Source organism: Gobio gobio, assembly GCF_949357685.1.
Source record: "Gobio gobio genome assembly, chromosome: 11".
NCBI lineage: Eukaryota > Metazoa > Chordata > Actinopteri > Cypriniformes > Gobionidae > Gobio > Gobio gobio.
This window is the reverse complement of record NC_137104.1, coordinates 39044032-39062174: the sequence shown is the minus strand read 5'-3', so window position 1 is coordinate 39062174 and position 18143 is coordinate 39044032. Positions and strand designations below refer to the sequence as shown.

The following is an 18143-nucleotide window of genomic DNA, read 5'->3' as shown; positions in this document are numbered from 1 at the left end:
GAGACAGCTGAAAACACACAGAAATTGCTAACAAAAAGAAGACATTTTTCTTGAATATATTATAGATAAACAAGACAGCTTTTACTCCTAAGTCCTAACTCATCGGTTAGATGATAATGCATCCTAGTGTGACACAGAGTGTTGAAGTAGCTTTGCAGATTTTGTTCTATTTTTCGGTTTTGTACACTCATTGGCATGTAACCTCTATGTTCCGCACAGCCGTGTCACGGGAAAAGATACAAAGCCGTAAGAACACGGAAGCACAGACACACGTGAAGAAGTTTCAGAATAGCCCTTGGATTAAATTGTCCATTGTATAACGAAACCCTTTTTCCCTGCCCCCCCTTTCAATACAACAGCTTGAGTTGCAAATTAAGTGTGAAAACTATGCGGTCTTATTTGACATACTGCATGCCCATGATTAAATCTCAGCTCTTTACACTTAATAACAGAACAACCGTAACAACTCCAGAACGTTTGATGTCGTCATACGAAGCTATTCTCTGACTGGTCAAACATGCAAGAAAGAGGCATGACTTCTATCAGGTTTGAATCTTCGGTTTCCAAATGTCTGTCTACTCAAACATTTCTAGTTCAGATATTATGACCTGATTAACCCATCAATCTGACAGCCTTTTGATTATATTATAAAACAGCCAAAATGTTATCCACAATGCAAAAAAACAAATCAAACCGACAAGTATTCATGTCGACTTTGATTCACAGTCTTGAGTATAAGTTGCTAAAAATCTCTGATCATCAATATAACACCCGTTTCCCAATGAAAATGTTTTTCCTCCATTGTATTCCATATGAATAAGCTCTAATATGGCTGATGGCATTTGGACTCATATTAACAGTGCAGACTAAAGAGTCAGGTCACAAAACGAGTGAGATTTTTCAAGTCTCGAGTTCTTCTCTCTGACGAATTACCAGCGCTTGATGGCAAACGCACAATACTCCCCAAGTCACAATCCATTCCCAAAATCGAGTCAGATCTGATTTGAGAACGGTCAAATCATAGTTTCCGTGAGGTAATTCAGGACACTATTGGACTCCTGTCCGTTTCATCCAGCACATCTCATTGTTCTCTTATTTTACTGATGAAGGTGACACACCCACACCTCTTTGAGAATGACACTTTGCGTTGAATGAAACCAAAAAATTGGCCAACTCTGAGGCAAGGTCAATTGCTGTCATTGGATTCAGAAAGAAAAAAAAATTACTCCTAAACCAATTGGCTTATACATTAGCTGGAATGTACTAACTAGGGAAAACTTGGCCTATTCTAATAATGAACCTTCTCACTTTTGTATCTCCTCAGATCATGTGTGAATGGTGCCATCAAAACACTATATATGTTACACACAGGTCGGAGGAAACCGGAGTCCCTCTTCACGTTTCTATTTGTGGAGAATTTGGCAATTTAGGGTTCTACTGAATCACTTCGGGTATAGTCTCATATCCCTCTTTCTCTCAATAGTGACACACTGTGTATTCTCTTCAAATGGGCCTCATTCCTGACCACCCTTTTTTGTTCTTCATTTCGGTCTTCTGCCTTTTTTTACACTCCACCGTCTTCCCTCCCTTCGGCTTGTGCAATCACACCTCATCTATCCATCATCTCCTTACCATCTTCTGTCTTTCTTTTTGCGCTCACACGGTTACTTCGTTCTTGCTCCCCGTCCTCAGCGCCTGACCTCCACCCCCACCCCCCACGCCCCCTCCCCCGCCTCCTCCGGGGAGGAAGTGCAGCTGTTCGATGGTGTTCTGCCGTTTCGTGGCGAAGGCCATCCGGCGAGCGCTGTGTGCCATCGCTCCAGGTCCTCCTCCGGAGCCGTGGATGTCCCCCCATCCCAAAGTCCCAGCCCCGTGGCCGGACGACATTGCAGCGACCGCGTGGTCTTGCTCGCGACCGGAGGTAGGGTGCGAATTCATTTTGATCATGTGATGCCGGTCGAGCGAGGGCGTCACGCACACGTTCTGCTGGGATTGCGCTTTCTGGTGGTGGGTGAGACGGGTATAATCGGCCATCATTCGCTCTTCCAGGCGGTCTGGCGACACCAGGAGACGTTCGTGAGACTTGCGCAAATTCTGGGTGTTGGAGCTCTTGCTGGTGGTCATGGGTTTGTAATACTGATGCTGCTGGTTGGAGAGGCGTGAGAGAGTGTTCCCCTCCCCCAGCGCCAGAAGCTGGTCTTGGGACATCACCCGCCGAGGCGGTTTACTCATCGTGTCGTACGTGGGGTTGTACTGCGTCTGGGGTAAAGGATAGGGGTTGGGGGTGGAAGTGGAACTGGGAACATGGATGCGCGTGCGGGACATGTTTAGCGGTAGAGTTCCCCGGGCACCCAGTGTGAAGTCACCGCCCCAGGGCAGGTGGTGCTGGGAGGAGTGGAAGCTGGGTGGAGCGTTGTTTGGCCTTCGCTTGGAGGTGTAATATCCCGAATATTCATCCAGGTTTTTTTCTGTAGTTAAGAAAATTGAAATTAGTATCTTTATTTTGACTCTTTACACCTGGTATTAACATGCATTTTAGTGATCAGATCACACTTGACTGCATTAAAACAATGCACTGTTGTCTGGGACAGATGTTGGCCACATTAAATGAAGGTCATATTCAGCTATGCAATATGGAAAGCTAAAAATAATCACTTAAAAATGCTGTGTTGCAGAATTGTTATATATATTGATAACACCTCACAATAATTAACATAAGTCATGAATTATGATAAACTAGCAACGAACAATACTTTTTTCAAGTAGTGTTTATTCATGGTGGTTAATGTTAATTTCTTCATGTACAATTTTAAAAAAATATTTTGATTAATTAATATTTTAATATTAATATCAATATTTTTTATATTTTAATAACAATGAACAAATATATATTTAAAAACTGATTTAATGCATTATCTTTAGTCAATATCTGATTATTTATCAGATTATTTCAACAAACTACAGGGTTCATAAAAAAAGTAAAAGCAGGTAATTATGGAAAGCTTTCAATTATCCATCAATGTTTATAACATTTATGTAATTCAGATTTAGCTGGTAAGTGAGGTCGCACCATGCGATCACACTGGAGTTTCACTGAAGGTGTAAAATATTATCCAACTAAAAATATCCAGATAGAAATGTATGTTAATGTTAGGTACAATAGGGGCCAATCTCAACCCTTTTCAAAAAGCCATTTTTGACTAACTTTCTGATATAGTTTTCAAGCAATGAATGAATATGACTGAATATGATCAATAGAAATATTTGAAATAAAATATGATTTGTATATATAATAAAATCATATGCAAAAAAAAAACTATCCAATGGCACAGAGCATTCTTCCTAAAACAGCAGCAGTTGACCCCTTGCTAAACTCCCTCACAGATTCCCTCTGAATAGTAGCAGCTCTGAAATTACACACTCTCTTTTTAAGACACACACTCACCTAGTCTCTTGAGGGAGCTGTAGCGGTTGAGCTCTGGTTTCATGGCGGTCTCGTATGATGGAGGTAGCTGGGCAAGGTTGTGGAAGGAGTGAGAGAAGGAGGGGTGAAAACCAGAATTATTGTGCTTGCTGGAGAGCAGAGTTCCTGTGGAGGCCAGCTGGGTGTTGTTCATGCGTTGAACTCGTTCTAAGAGTGGAGAACAAAAGAGAATAAGACAAATACCAACAATTGATGTGTTCAGAGCATCTATCTGGGTCGAATGTAGAATATGGGTCTAATTAAATGTGGGGGATTGGAGCACTTTGTCCCAATTCTCTAAATGACAAGGCAAGATGTCTAAGAATTACTTACAATGCAACTGGAATATTTGTGCGACTAGACTACTGTTCATCGCTTCACTTTCTCTCTAAATTTAATATATCCTCATGTAATGATAATATTCTTATTCATGTAGTAATTTGTTCCACAGACACATTTTATTTAAAGTAATTTGCCGTACACATACTACAGGGAATGTTTCCCTGGAGCAACCTTGGTTTAAGCACTGCAGATTAAATGTAGTCAAGGGCACAGTGGTCACATGGGAACTCAGCAACTCTCCAATTCATAGATCATCCTTGCTGAGATTTGAACTTAAGTACCTTAGAGTTAAAGTCCAGTTCTTTAATCACTAACCCCAATTAATCATGGCATATGTTATATGTGCTATTTTGAAGTTGAAGTTAAATGCTTTTTAATATCTATCTATCTATCTATCTATCTATCTATCTATCTATCTATCTATCTATCTATCTATCTATCTATCTATCTATCTATCTATCTATCTATCTATCTATCTATCTATCTATCTATCTATCTATCTATCTATCATACAAAATGTGATGAACAAAATTACTTATTTAAAATGCCCCCACCCCCACTACCCACCGAGATCACAAGTACTCAAAAAAACAACAACAATTATTATTAATAATAATAATAATAATAATAATAATAATAATAATAATAATAATAATATACATCTAGAAGAAAAAAAATCTGAAAATGCCAATACCATAGACAATATATCTTTCTGGATTGTGAGCCATGAATGGAGTCTGAATTGGGGTAGCATTCAAAGAAATTCATTTAACTTCAGTTTTCATTTAACTTTTTGAAAGTTAAGTTTGAAAGACCTTGAAGAAAGGAAGCAATAGATGAGAAGGAAGGGAGGAAGGGAGAAGGAAGGAAGGAAGCAATAGATGGGAAGGAAGGAAGGAAGGAAGGAAGGAAGGAAGGAAGGAAGGAAGGAAGGAAGGAAGGAAGGAAGGAAGGAAGGAAGGAAGGAAGGAAGGAAGGAAGGAAGGAAGGAAGGAAGGAAGGAAGGAAGGAAGGAAGGAAGGAAGCAATAGATGGGAAGAAGGAAGGCAGGACGGAAGAGATGGGAAGGAAGAAAGCAATAGATGGGAAGGAAGGAAGAGATGAGAAGGAAAAAAGGCAGGAAGGAAGAGATGAGAAGGAAGGAAGGAAGGAAGGAAGGAAGCAATAGATGGGAAGGAAGGAAGAGATGAGAAGGAAAAAAGGCAGGCAGGAAGGAAGGAAGGAAGGAAGGAAGGAAGAGATGGGAAGGAAGGAAGGAAGGAATAGATGGGAAGGAAGGAAGAGATGAGAAGGAAGGCAGGCAGGCAGGACGGACGGACGGAAGAGATGGGAAGGAAGGAAGGAAGGAAGGAAGGAAGGAAGGAAGGAAGGAAGGAAGGAAGGAAGGAAGGAAGGAAGGAAGGAAGGAAGGAAGGAAGGAAGGAAGGAAGGAAGGATGGAAGGAAGGAAGGAAGAGATGAGAAGGAAGGAAGGAAGGAAGGGATGGGAAGGGGTGAGAAGGAAGGAAGGAAGGAAGGAAGGAAGGAAGGAAGGAAGGAAGGAAGGAAGGAAGGAAGGAAGGAAGGAAGAGATGGGAAGGAAGGAAGGAAGGAAGGAAGCAATAGATGGGAAGAAAGGAAGAGATGACAAGGAAAGAAGGCAGGACAGTAGAGATGGGAAGGCAGGACGGAAGAGATGGGAAGGAAGGAAGGAAGGAAGGAAGGAAGGAAGGAAGGAAGGAAGGAAGGAAGGAAGGAAGGAAGGAAGGAAGGAAGGAAGGAAGAGATGAGAAGGAAGGAAGAGATGAGAAGGAAGGAAGGAAGGAAGGAAGAGATGGGAAGGAAGGAAGAGATGAGAAGGAAGGAAGGAAGGAAGGGATGGGAAGGAAGGAAGGAAGGAAGGAAGGAAGGAAGGAAGGAAGGAAGGAAGGAAGGAAGGAAGGAAGGAAGGAAGGAAGGAAGGAAGGAAGGAAGGAAGGAAGCAATAGATGGGAAGAAGGAAGGCAGGACGGAAGAGATGGGAAGGAAGGAAGAAATAGATGGGAAGGAAGGAAGAGATGAGAAGGAAAAAAGGCAGGAAGGAAGAGATGAGAAGGAAGGAAGGAAGGAAGCAATAGATGGGAAGGAAGGAAGAGATGAGAAGGAAAAAAGGCAGGCAGGCAGGCAGGAAGGAAGGAAGGAAGGAAGGAAGGAAGGAAGGAAGGAAGGAAGGAAGGAAGGAAGGAAGGAAGGAAGGAAGGAAGGAAGGAAGGAAGGAAGGAAGGAAGGAAGGAAGGAAGGAAGGAAGGAAGGAAGGAAGGAAGGAAGGAAGGAAGGAAGGAAGGAAGGAAGGAAGGAAGGAAGGAAGGAAGGAAGGAAGGAAGGAAGGAAGGAAGGGATGAGCTGAGAAGGAAGGAAGGAAGGAAGGAAGAGATGGGAAGGAAGGATGGGATGGATGAGCTGAGAAGGGATGGATGAGCTGAGAAGGAAGGAATGAGCTGAGAAGGAAGGAATGAGCTGAGAAGGAAGGAAGGAAGAGATGGGAAGGAAGGATGGGATGGATGGATGGATAATCTTTCCACTGTGAGAACCTAGACACAATCCACAGCATCAGGATTTATTTTCCCCAATCTATTGGATAAATATCATATTCATATAGATAAATATGAATATAATATTATACATGAACATGAAGAAAATACACTTTTTTTCCTTCATGATATTTGGCATTCTGCTACTTTGCATGCCAACACAGTTACTGAAGCTTTGCTGACTGGTGCAAACAGTGCTGGGTGCAGGACAAACAACAAGAAAATAGCTCAGGGTAGCGACAGAGTGGGAGGGCACGAGCAAACACACTCGAACCAACGAGACCAAGCCAAAGCAAAGGCAGTGACAAATACACACAGACAAATCTGAAGCTTTCTTACTGGTGCTCTCACACAAGCGACACATTTGCACACTCTGCCTAAGCTCCTTGGCTTACCGATAGTAGTTGTGTGTTTAGGACTGGACCCAGTCTGTCCAAAACTGTGTTTCCCAGCTGCAAGAGAGCAAAGTGAACACTGACCCACTCCCAGTTCATAAAATACATTCAAGACCTCTTTATACATTTAATATCTCAACTTAGAAACTTTTTTGGTTTTTGGTAGGCCTGCCACCGCAATTTTGAGAATTTCCCAAATGTCCATCAGGACTGCAAGTGAAGAACACAATGCGACATGTAGTGCTCCTGTTATAATGAATAAAGCAGTCTAAAGCTGTTTTGTCATGCTGTACCACATCGCTTACTTGCAGGGCAATCATACTTTTTCAATAATTGTGAAAAAAATGATATGCAAATATTCTGATTGGTGCAGCTGAAATACTCTCACCACTGATTGAATGACCTGCGACACATTCGGACTGCGTGTGTTCCATTTAAATGCAGTCAAACATTGAAAACTCGAGAGAGACAATTCTCACAAAATGGACTGAATCCTAAAAAAGAGCACCATTTCTGAAATCAGGGCTAACCACCACAGGCACAGACAGTTTCATCCCCATAATATACATTTAATATCTTTTTTTGTTTCAATGACAGATTGGTAAAATTTTACCTTTGGTTTTGCCAGTTTTAAATATTTGGTTATCCTTGAGATTAAATAGTGATTTGTTTTCTTCATATAAAATTCTAATTTCAAATATATATAATGAATATTATAGTTATATAATAGTTATTATATTATATTATATTATATTATATTATATTATATTATATTATATTATATTATATTATATTATATTATATTATATTATATTAATTATATATTATATTATATTTATTTTCAATATATTTAAATAAATAGCAATAGTATTAATTTCTTTAAAAAAATGATTTATATTATATATATATATATATATATATATATACACACACTGTATATATTAGGGCTGTCAAAAATTTATCGCGATTATTCACATCCAAAATAAAAGTTTGTGTTTACATAATATATGTGTGTGTACTCTGTTAATTATTATTTATATATAAATACACACACAAGCATGTATATATTTAAGAAAAAAATATTATTTTTATATATAAAACGTTTATATTTATATATATATTATAGATTATATAAATGTATATACAGCATATACATGCAAATATTTCTTAAATATATACATGAATGTGTGTGTATTTATATATAAATAATAATTAACAGAGTACACACACATATATTATGTAAACACAAACTTTTATTTTGGATGCGATTAATCACGATTAATCTTTTGACAGCCCTAATATATATATATATATAAGTCAGATTTTAAAAAATATTTTAGAATATAATATACATTTTTTATATATTATTATTTATTTAAAGGCAGGGTAGGCAATTTGTTCCAGAAACTTTTTTTTTATACTGGTTGAAAGTCTCTTCACATCCTGATAGCAACCACAAATGTAAGTGGTCTAAATGTATTTATATGTAAATATATTGTCTGTGGTAGGTATTCGGTCTGAGCTTATGCTGTGTACACACCATTGGCGTCGGAAGCAAAAAAAATGTGGATGGGTCCTCTCTCAGAAAAATTTTACTGGAGTAGATGCCATTTACATTAAGTACATATATACCACTTTGTTTGCTAAACGTCTGGTTGGGCAAGACAAAATTACGGAAATAACCATATCTTTGAGAGTGGTAATAGTGTAGGGGTAAGACACATGGCATCATGTTTTGACGCAAATCGGCCCAAGGTTCAAATCCGCCTTTTGCCGAACTCACTCTACTCCCTTTTCCCATCACATATCAGATCGGAAAGGCATTTATTTTCAATAAAAATTAAGAAAATATTAGAAAAGTGGATATGAAGCGTCTAACATGTGTTTAATGATAAATGTTTATCGTTTAGGGGTAGGTAAACAGACATGTGCTGAATTAGAGACGATAAAAGTGAGTGGGTCCAATATCATTGATCGTAAAAAGTGGGTGGGTCTTGTCCCACCCACATACAATGGTCCCGACGCCCATGGTACAACACCATAACTACTGTAATTTGGAAGAGATGGAAACCTGTGACGTTATACTGTGAGTGGTTCGTGACTTGGATTTATGCGTTTCAATAGCCAGGTTTCCATTCAAGGATTGTTTTGCAAAAGGATGGAAATGCCAATTATCGATAATTTTTTTAAAATGTCGACAATCTTTTTCCATTTAACTTCATTAAGCGCATAAATTCTATGTCGATACTTCAAAGATCGCAAAAAAATAGTTTGGAAACGTTTTGTCGAGAAAAATGGTTTTAACGCAAATAAATGTGGGGTCACATGACAAAATTAGCCTATACAGTGTCTGCGTTTGCAGCATTGCTCCCGTCAATGCTCCCATTTCTCTGTAGTTCAAAGGTGCATTAAATCTATTATATTCCTATTATTAAATTGTATATTCAATGATTTTATTACTATTGGTAAGAATAGGACGTGTTACCTCTCAAACACCATTCATCCTTACTTTTGTAATTTTCTCTGTTTTTTACAATCTAAAAAAAATTAATCAGAAAAATAAGTTAACAGCACCGTTTCTGAAAATTGATTGATCAAGAATTCATCTAAATAGTCTTTATAACAAAGTACAAAAAAAACATGACACTTGTTGATGTGAAAAATATGGCGCCTTGAAAATCTCAGCAGCTGTCAAAAATAAAAATGTAGCATCTGTCATTAATATGTAGTATAATTTTATCGCAAACAAATTAGGAAAATAAAGTGGGTTGATTCCAAAAAGCTATAAATTAATTGTGGAATTGTTAAAGGGTTAGTTCACCCAAAAAATGGAAATTAATGTCATTAATTCCTCACCCTCATGTCGTTCCAAACCCGTAAGACAAACAAACAAAAATAACAACTTTATTTAATTTCTAGCCGTTCTAGCCTGTGTCAGTCTCCTACGCCGTTTGAAAGATATGAATACATGAGTTATCGGCCACGTCAAACGACTGGCTTGACTGCTTGTTCAATATGTTAAATATTGTATATGACCGAACATTTTACAGTCCCAATCTTTTTTTATGAATCCTAAAATTTAGCATTCAGGACAAATGAGCTGCCCTGTGTACAAACCCATGGGTTTCATCATAAATGCAGTTAACATGCAGTCCTGTCAGACAAGCTGTCCCACTTCGCCGTGCTCTTCTGATGAATATTTACTAATTTAGTGATAGGCCTATTATTAGTGTAAGCAGTAAACTGGTGAATTTCAATTGTCTCATTACTCTCTGCATTTTACAAATATTTGGGATGCGAAAGATACAATATAATTTGCGATATAAGCAAAATTATGTATGGAAATTACTCAAGGGAAATTACAACAAAGCGTATGCAACAATGCGTTTTTTTTTTTAGGGATGACGTCATTACGCACACCATTTTAGTCGGTAAAAGGCCAATTGGATGGAAACAGGCAGCAAATTTTGCGATCGTTTACATTATATTTACTTTGTTGATAACAAAAGAGTGGAAAAAGTGGATGGAAACTTGGCTAATGGCAACACCATCAACGCCGAAATGAATCTGCAGCAGTCAGGTGGTACAAGAAAGAGCTCTGTAAGTTGTTTATGTTCATTATTATTGTAATGTTATGTGCTTTGAGACATGAGGTAGTTTAACGTTGTCTCTCGTGGCGCTGTTTGCTCCCTGCTGTACACGCGTAGAGATGCTCTAAAGCAGGGGTCTCCACACTCGGTCCTGGAGGGCCGCTGTCCTGCAGAGTTTAGCTCCAACCTCAAATAAACACACCTGAACCTGCAAATCAGTGTCTTACAAGGCCCTAGTTAGACATTGATAAGCTGGTTCAGGTGTGTTTAATTGGGGTTGGAGCTAAACTCTGCAGGACAGCGGCCCTCCAGGACCGAGTGTGGAGACCCCTGCTCTAAAGGGTCTCTTATGCTTTCAAAGCTAGCTCGCTATTGCTAGCCTCTCCGAGAAATTGCCTACCCTACCTTTAACAAGGATGCATTAAAGGATTAGTTCACTCCAGAATTAAAATTTCCTGATAATTTACTCACCCCCATGTCATCCAAGATGTTCATGTCTTTCTTTCTTTCTTCAGTCGAAAAGACATTAAGGTTTTTGAGGAAAACATTCCAGGGTTTTTCTCCATTTAGTGGACTTCAACGGGGACCAATACTGCCGTCCAAAGGCAAAGCGCAGTAACTACACATTTGGTCAAAATTGAGTTAAGACTTGAAATGGGCTTTGTGACATCTGTTCTGTCTTGTGACAAAGTTTGCTGGTTCAATTGTGTCCAGTTTTAGAGAAATGAGCGTGTCAAAATTGCAGTAACTACAAAATCCAAGCCAATACCAAGGCAAACCGCAGTAAGTGATGTTACTGCGTTCTAGCTTTGTTTCCCCGTTTTGGACACAGCAGATACTGCGGTTTCAGCCTTGTCACAATGGGGATTGTATGCGGTTTGCCCCTATCGTAACACACAGAAACAACAAGCCTACCATGGCACAATCCCGCAGCCAAATGATGGTTGAACTCGTGTTAAAATGCAAATTCAAAGACTGGTAAGGAAGATAGCAAAATAATAACTCATAGTAAGGCAACTGACAGCTTTATAATCAGTTAACATTGACTAGCCAGCCGCTAGCAAATTTTGACTTACCTGTGCTGCTCTATTAAAGGCAAAATCCTCTGACAACGTAAAGATAATCCGATTTAATCACGTTGGTGTTTGTTGATTCGGACATCTCTCCGTTTCAGGCAGCTAATCCAATTGTATTGACCGGGGTTACTTCCTCAAAAGTTAGCTGGGTCTGGTAAAGTTATCTTGTTAGACAAAGTTACTCTAAAAGTTAGCGGCGCCAGTCAGCAGGTGACAACTGGACAACCGGACGAGCGCAGCGCAGCCGGGCCGACAGCAAGCACACTAGGTGAAAAAGTACACTTGCATAATGTACTGAAAGTACTCTATTTTCACGCACTAATTTCGTAGGCTACTTAATATACCAAAAATTGGATTTCACAGATAGCCTATCTAAGAATACATAATAATTATATTTTAATTATTAATTATAGCTTTAAGGGTGTAGATAGCATAAACAGGAAATGTACATGTTTGAGAATAGCTTAGAGAAGAAATACGTAAGTTAACTTACTCTCTAACCTCTAATTCTAGGAAATTATGTATGGCCATATTAAAGGCATAGTTCAACTGAAAATTCTGTATTATATAAAGTTTATTATTACTATAAACATGTATTAAGAAGCATGAAAAAAAGTTGGATGAACACATTTAGTTTGTAGATACTGCCTTTGCAATAGTGTTTTAGTTGTTTAAGATCATCCAAAGGCAGAGTGCATTATCTGCATTTTGGGGGTCAAAGATCACATACGGTCATGGTTTTTATCTATAAAAAATTTCTTCCTAAGAAGGCAATACATGAATGCATTACCACTAATCTACCCACAACATGTTTGACTGGCTGGTGTAAAAACTTTAAAGCCATTTTTCTCAGTTTCAGTGTTTGCGTAGTTACTGCACTTAGCCTTTGTAGAATAGGCAGAATAGGTTAAAGGTCCAAATTGCACTTTCAATGCAGCTTCAAAGGGCTCTACACGATCCCAGCCGAGGAATAAGGGTTGTATTATGTGTATTAAAGGGTTAGTTCACCCAAAAATGAAAATTCTGTCATTAATTACTCACCCTCAAGTCGTTCGACACCCGTAAGACCTCCGTTCATATTCGGAACACAAATTAAGATATTTTTGTTGAAAGCTGATGGCTGGGAAAGGCTTCAGATAGGCCTCCATTGGCATTCAGTACATTTACACTCCCAAGACCGATAAAAGGCACTTAAAACGTTGTTACAAAGTCCATCTCACCACAGTGACTCTACAATAATTTTACGATGCGACGACAATAGTTTTTGTGCGCAAAAAAAAAATCAAAATAACACCTTTATCCAACTTGTTCTTGTCTTCCGTGTGTGCCTCCACGACGCATGCGCGAGAATATTACGCAGATCCGGCGCTCGGACACATGACCCAGAAGCGATTTGTTCACAAGCAGAGGAAGACGCGCGTATCTAAGCTGTTGAATTCTACATTGATCGTGCTTTAGGTCTCGGCGTAGTTCTCAAAATCGGACTAAAGTGTGCATTTCATGGATTCCCGAACCCCGGCGCTACGTCATTTTATCGCGCATGCGTCGTGGAGGCACACACGGAAGACAAGAACAAGTTGGATAAAGGTGTTATTTTAATTTTTTTTTGCGCACAAAAACTATTGTCGTCACATCGTAAAATTATTGTAGAGCCACTGTGGTGAGATGGACTTTGTAACAACGTTTTAAGTGCATTTTATGCGTCTTGGGAGTGTAAATGTACTGAATGCCAATGGAGGCTTATCTGAAGCCTTTCTCAGCCATCAGCTTTCAACAAAAATATCTTCATTTGTGTTCCGAATATGAACGGAGGTCTTACGGGTGTCGAACGACATGAGGGTGAGTAATTAATGACAGAATTTTCATTTTTGGGTGAACTAACCCTTTAAGTTGCTTCCTGATATCACGTGCGCAAACACATAATCTATAACCCATATAACCTTGTCTGGCTATCACCAGACCAAGCTCAATTTAAGATTGAACATTGGTCTGGGGAGTCTGCTATGTATTTTCTTCTGCACAAGAGGTGTGATAAACGAGCATAATTCAAATGACTCTGTACGCAATTGGATAGTCCTTCAACCAATCAGACCACAAGAGGTGTGATCAACAGGCAACGACCCATCACTTCTCCATCCGTCATAGTGTTAAACCCGCCAATAGCGGGTCCGGTGGATAAGCCAGTTTGTGATTGGTTCCCGCAAAAGTGTAACAGAAGCAGTAGAAATGAATGTACAGGTTTCCAGACTGAGTTGCAGGGCGAAATCAAATCGCCGGCAGATCAGGCTGGGTTTGCCTAGTCTACATATAACCTATATATAATGAACAATTTATTAATTAAATCAATTAAATTCTGATTGGATTCTGTAGGCACTTACCTAAAGCTACAATAAGTTTCAAGCCTCTGACAAAGTGCTTTCTACCTTTATTTATCTGAATGGTAAGCAGATAACACTTGAGGTTTGCCACAGACTTGTCCCGCCACCTAGAACGCAACTGAATGCTTTTTCAAGCGCCTTCATACTTGAAAAACTGCGGAAAACTAACTGCGGAAATGACTGAATATTTACGTACATATTTACAGCAGGTATATTCGCACGGGGTTAGTATTACCTGAGGTAATTTGTTCTGGACCTTTTTACAGAAGGTAAAAGTCGCTGTAATCTTTACTGACAGTGTCCGTAATGATTACTGAGATGGCACATTCGGACGGGACTAAAATCACTGAGTAATAATTGTAATAATCTGGTAATAATTACTTTACCTCACCTCTCCATGTTAAACTAATCCCGTCCCGAATAGGGCTTTAGTCGAACGCCCTTTCCAAAAATAAATGTCAATCAACGATGTCAGAAAATTTTGAAGTTGGAGGAGAAAATTAGATGGAGTTTTAGCGTGACCTTTCCAACAAGATTACGTAATGCGTGAAGTGGTGGACGCGCATCGCAGAGCTAGTGCAAGGCGAGCATTTGTGGTTAAAAAGTATATACAAAATGTATATTAAACCAATTACTGATCATTTCGCTAGATAAGACCCTTATTCCTCGGATGGGATCGTGCAGAGCCCTTTAAAGCTGCATTGAAACTGCAATTTGGACCTTCAACCCGTTGGTTCCCATTCAAGTCCACTATACGGAGAAAAAGTCTGGACTGTTTTCCTTAAAAACCTTAATTTCTGACTGAAGAAAGAAAGACATGAACATGACTATATTGAATGAGTAAATGATCAGGAAATTTTAATTCTGGAGTGAACTAATCCTTTAAATCTGTTCTTTTAAAGTTTCTATTCATCAAAAAAACGCAGGAAAAAATGTACCACTGTTTGCAGTACACTTTTGAAAATCAAGTATCACAACTAATACCAGATTTTACCAGACATTTTATTCAATGGCCCCTGATTACTGCTCACTTTCTAAAAGTGGCCCCCAAGCTGCATACTTTAAGTAATGGATGTTGGTCAATCCTTTACTTCCTTTACATGCTGCTCTAGTTGCATGTGGTTACATAGCATCTTTTGTCTCTGAAGCGGGATTAATGTGACTCATTTCTGACACATCCTCTGTTCTACATTACCTCATACACTCAGGCTTGCCGATCTGTCGACTTAATCATGCCTCCAGACTTCATCTCTGTGCTGTTGATCTTCCAATTCAAGTCCCTATTTCTCTATATCTACTCATTCATTCCCCTGCAAGTTTATACACGTTGTGACTACATCCATGATTTCCTTTGCTTACTATTTTGCTGTTATTCGATCTATAACTCTTATGTGTGGGTGAGATGGACTCACTTCGGTTATCTTTGCTCTGGAGGACGGGAGTGTAGAAGTTTTTCAATGGCCGCCCCAGTGTGCCCTCGCTGGAGGTGGCGGTTGTTAGGACCGTGCTGCTGTTCCTCTCTCCTTGCTGGACTGGACTAGACTGGTGACGCAGAATGTCCACCAGCGCTCTGAAGAGGGAGAGATAAACAGTAAAAATGAAAGATGAGTGTATAACAAAATCAAAAGGCAAAAGCTGAAAGAGTCTGACATCAAAATCACTACGGATCTCTTCATATGGCAGTCACTGATGCAGACTCGGATGTGTACAGCATTGTCTCCTTCCACTTCGTGAGTGCGGTCATAATGGGCCTTTCACTCACCTAGGCATGTTGATGTCTCTATTCCTCGGTCGTCGAGACAGTTTATGGAAGGCCACTTTAACCCCAATGGCCACAGCCATGGTAAAAGAGATGACTCCCCCAATGACGTAAGCCGTGCTGTTGTTCTGTTGCTGCAGCGGGTCGAAATCTGGGTCGTGCCGGACCGGTGGCGGGGTGACGGGTCCCGGCGTGACGGCCCAGTCAGGTGAGCGGTAATTAGTGCAGGAGTCTTGGTCTAGACGGCTGCGCTGGTGCTCACAGCAGAAGCGATAATGGCAGGTGCCACAGCAGTATATGTAGGTGCCCTTGGTGCAGTTGAAAGTGTTGTCGAACTGTCCCATCACGTCAAAGTAGCCCTGACACACGTCCACGTACACCAGTCGCCGAGGAGGCGGCACCACCTGTGCGGCTCCCAGCGGGGGCTTCAGGGCATCGGCCGTCACATTGCGGGGTAGCATAATCTGCGGCAGGGGTCTCGGCGGGATCTCGGCTGCCTCTGGCTCTGCCGCCATGGCGGCGGCCTCCTTGTCCCGCATGTCAGGCTGTGGGACCTTGCGGCCGCGTCCTCGCAACAGAAGCAACACCGGCCCCCCATTCACTGAGGAGCGTTCCGAGGTAATAGTCACTGTGGAGACCACAGGGCAAAACAGGAAGAAAAGCAAGATGGCAGCGGGTGGCATCTTGATACAGGGGACTCTTTTTTTTTTAATCAAAGATGAAAAAATGTGAAGCCTTCGTACAAAAGACTTCTGAGGCCTACAAAAAGCTGACGTCTATCAAAAGTTGCAAGTCAGTGTGGCAATATATAAGACATGTAGACAAGTTAATCTCTCTTTAACATGTGCATACACTAGTATGCAAATTATTTCATATGCAAAATGCACATCCAAGTGCGGGAGTTCAGATTAAAGAAAAAAGCATGAGACTCGCAGTTAGGGTGTAAACATATTTCTGAGGAAATCATTAACGAGAATGAGGTAAATCTATGTACAAGTTTTATGCTTAATGGGTGAGAGTTGGAATGCTTGAAAATGTTGATTTGGCACAAAATCAAATATTTCAAATCGTCTCAATGAGAAAAATCCATGAAACAACAGCTTTAAAAAATGCGTCAATGACTCAAATGTAAACCGAAAGAAAACAAGTATTTGACTTTAGTTGCAAGCAATTTCGTTCTGTAAACAAAACGTATATTTTAACAATGTAAACTTTTTTAAAGTGTCAAGGGAACGGCTTCCTCTTAAAGGTGGTTTTGTTTAAGTCTGTGTAACTGAACAGATCTATGGCACTAACAACTCATTCAAGACTCAATCTGAGTTCACCTTATGGGCAACATGTAAACATTTCTGTTCGAGTGTAAACTATGTCTCACCAAATGCTCTCTATTCTAGTTGGCACTTCAGTTGTCGACTCACGAACCAAGCGTATAGAAAGAGTTAATACTACTCAGCCATTCGGTGTGATTTGTAAACAACTGTCATCGTCAGCTGCAAGAACTGATGTCGTCTTGTAAACAAATCTCAGTTGGTTGGCGCTTTAGGCTTTAATCGTCAATGAGAATATCTTGCAAGACTAACAAGAATACCTTCCAAGGTCATTGAGGTTCTCTTGCGCAGTCCAAATTATCAGGCCAACAGTGTCAGTTCTCAAGAAAAATACTAAGTACTGCATCTTTTCGAGTTTCAGAAGGAAGTCATTGAGGCTAGAGATAAAGGTAGGACGAAGCGGTGAAAGAGCAACTTTCAAGAGTTCAGAAAGGGGGAAGAGCTGATCTTTTCTCTAAAGGTGGCACCACGGAACAAAGGCTCATTACGAAGGCTTTGGAAGAGTGTAGGTCGGTTAGGGCACTCACGAAGGTAACAAGCAGCAGGTATATATTAGTTCTTGGTCTGACGACACAAGTCAGGCCAGAAAGGAAGAAGTGTTTAGGAAGGGAAGAAAGGAAATGGAAGGATGGACTGAGTCTAGGTAAAGGTTGAGGGTCTATGTGTGTTGGACCCTCTTGCGTGAGTGTCTCTGCTCTGGATTTAGCTCAACCCAACAGAATAAAACAAACGGGGGCTTGGGCCCAGTTCTGGCAGGACAGCATGGTTGAGCCCACTGAACAGGCATGAACAAGTCGGGATTCATCCGTCAATGTGGAACACGTGGAGACCGTCAAGCAAACGCACCAAAAGACCTAACCTAAGTGTTAAAGAGCGTCTTTTCAAGTAGTGGGACAACTTTAAACGTCGTCCCACTGTCAACACAGTAAACGCGCCAATGGCTCGCTGGTGAATATGGCAGATTACGGGACGTCAAACCTGGACCACCGTCGAACATATAGACCTCTGAAAATATTCCTGAATATACCCATGCATCTGCTGTTCTAGAATGGCCAAGCCGAATCCTCTCAATGCTGGCAGGGATCTTGACGTTAGTATGGCTATGAGACGTATGGCTTCAGTATCTAAACCCTTCAGAGACTCCTGAGGGTTCTGCTCTAAATGTGCAGAGTCCGTTGAGGTGGGAGGGGCAAACGAGATGGATGACTAAAGAGATCTGATGGATAGGAAGAGTTCAACGGGCCTTAGTGAGAGGAACGGACGA

The 18143-nt window shown here is 40.4% G+C and overlaps 2 protein-coding genes across 2 annotated transcripts in view; both read right to left on the bottom strand.

The window, feature by feature from the left end:
- Window positions 1-18143, bottom strand: part of LOC307133598 (craniofacial development protein 2-like) — a 1416430-nt gene that overhangs the window by 884408 nt on the left and 513879 nt on the right. The window lies entirely within an intron of this gene.
- On the bottom strand, window positions 1657-16234 carry shisa7b (shisa family member 7; the record flags this gene model as incomplete). The annotated part of the gene is made up of 5 exons (XM_079830284.1): window positions 1657-2468; window positions 3446-3631; window positions 6749-6805; window positions 15205-15362; window positions 15555-16234. The coding sequence occupies 5 exons, from the start codon at window positions 16232-16234 to the stop codon at window positions 1657-1659; spliced, it is 1893 nt and encodes a 630-aa protein (XP_079686410.1).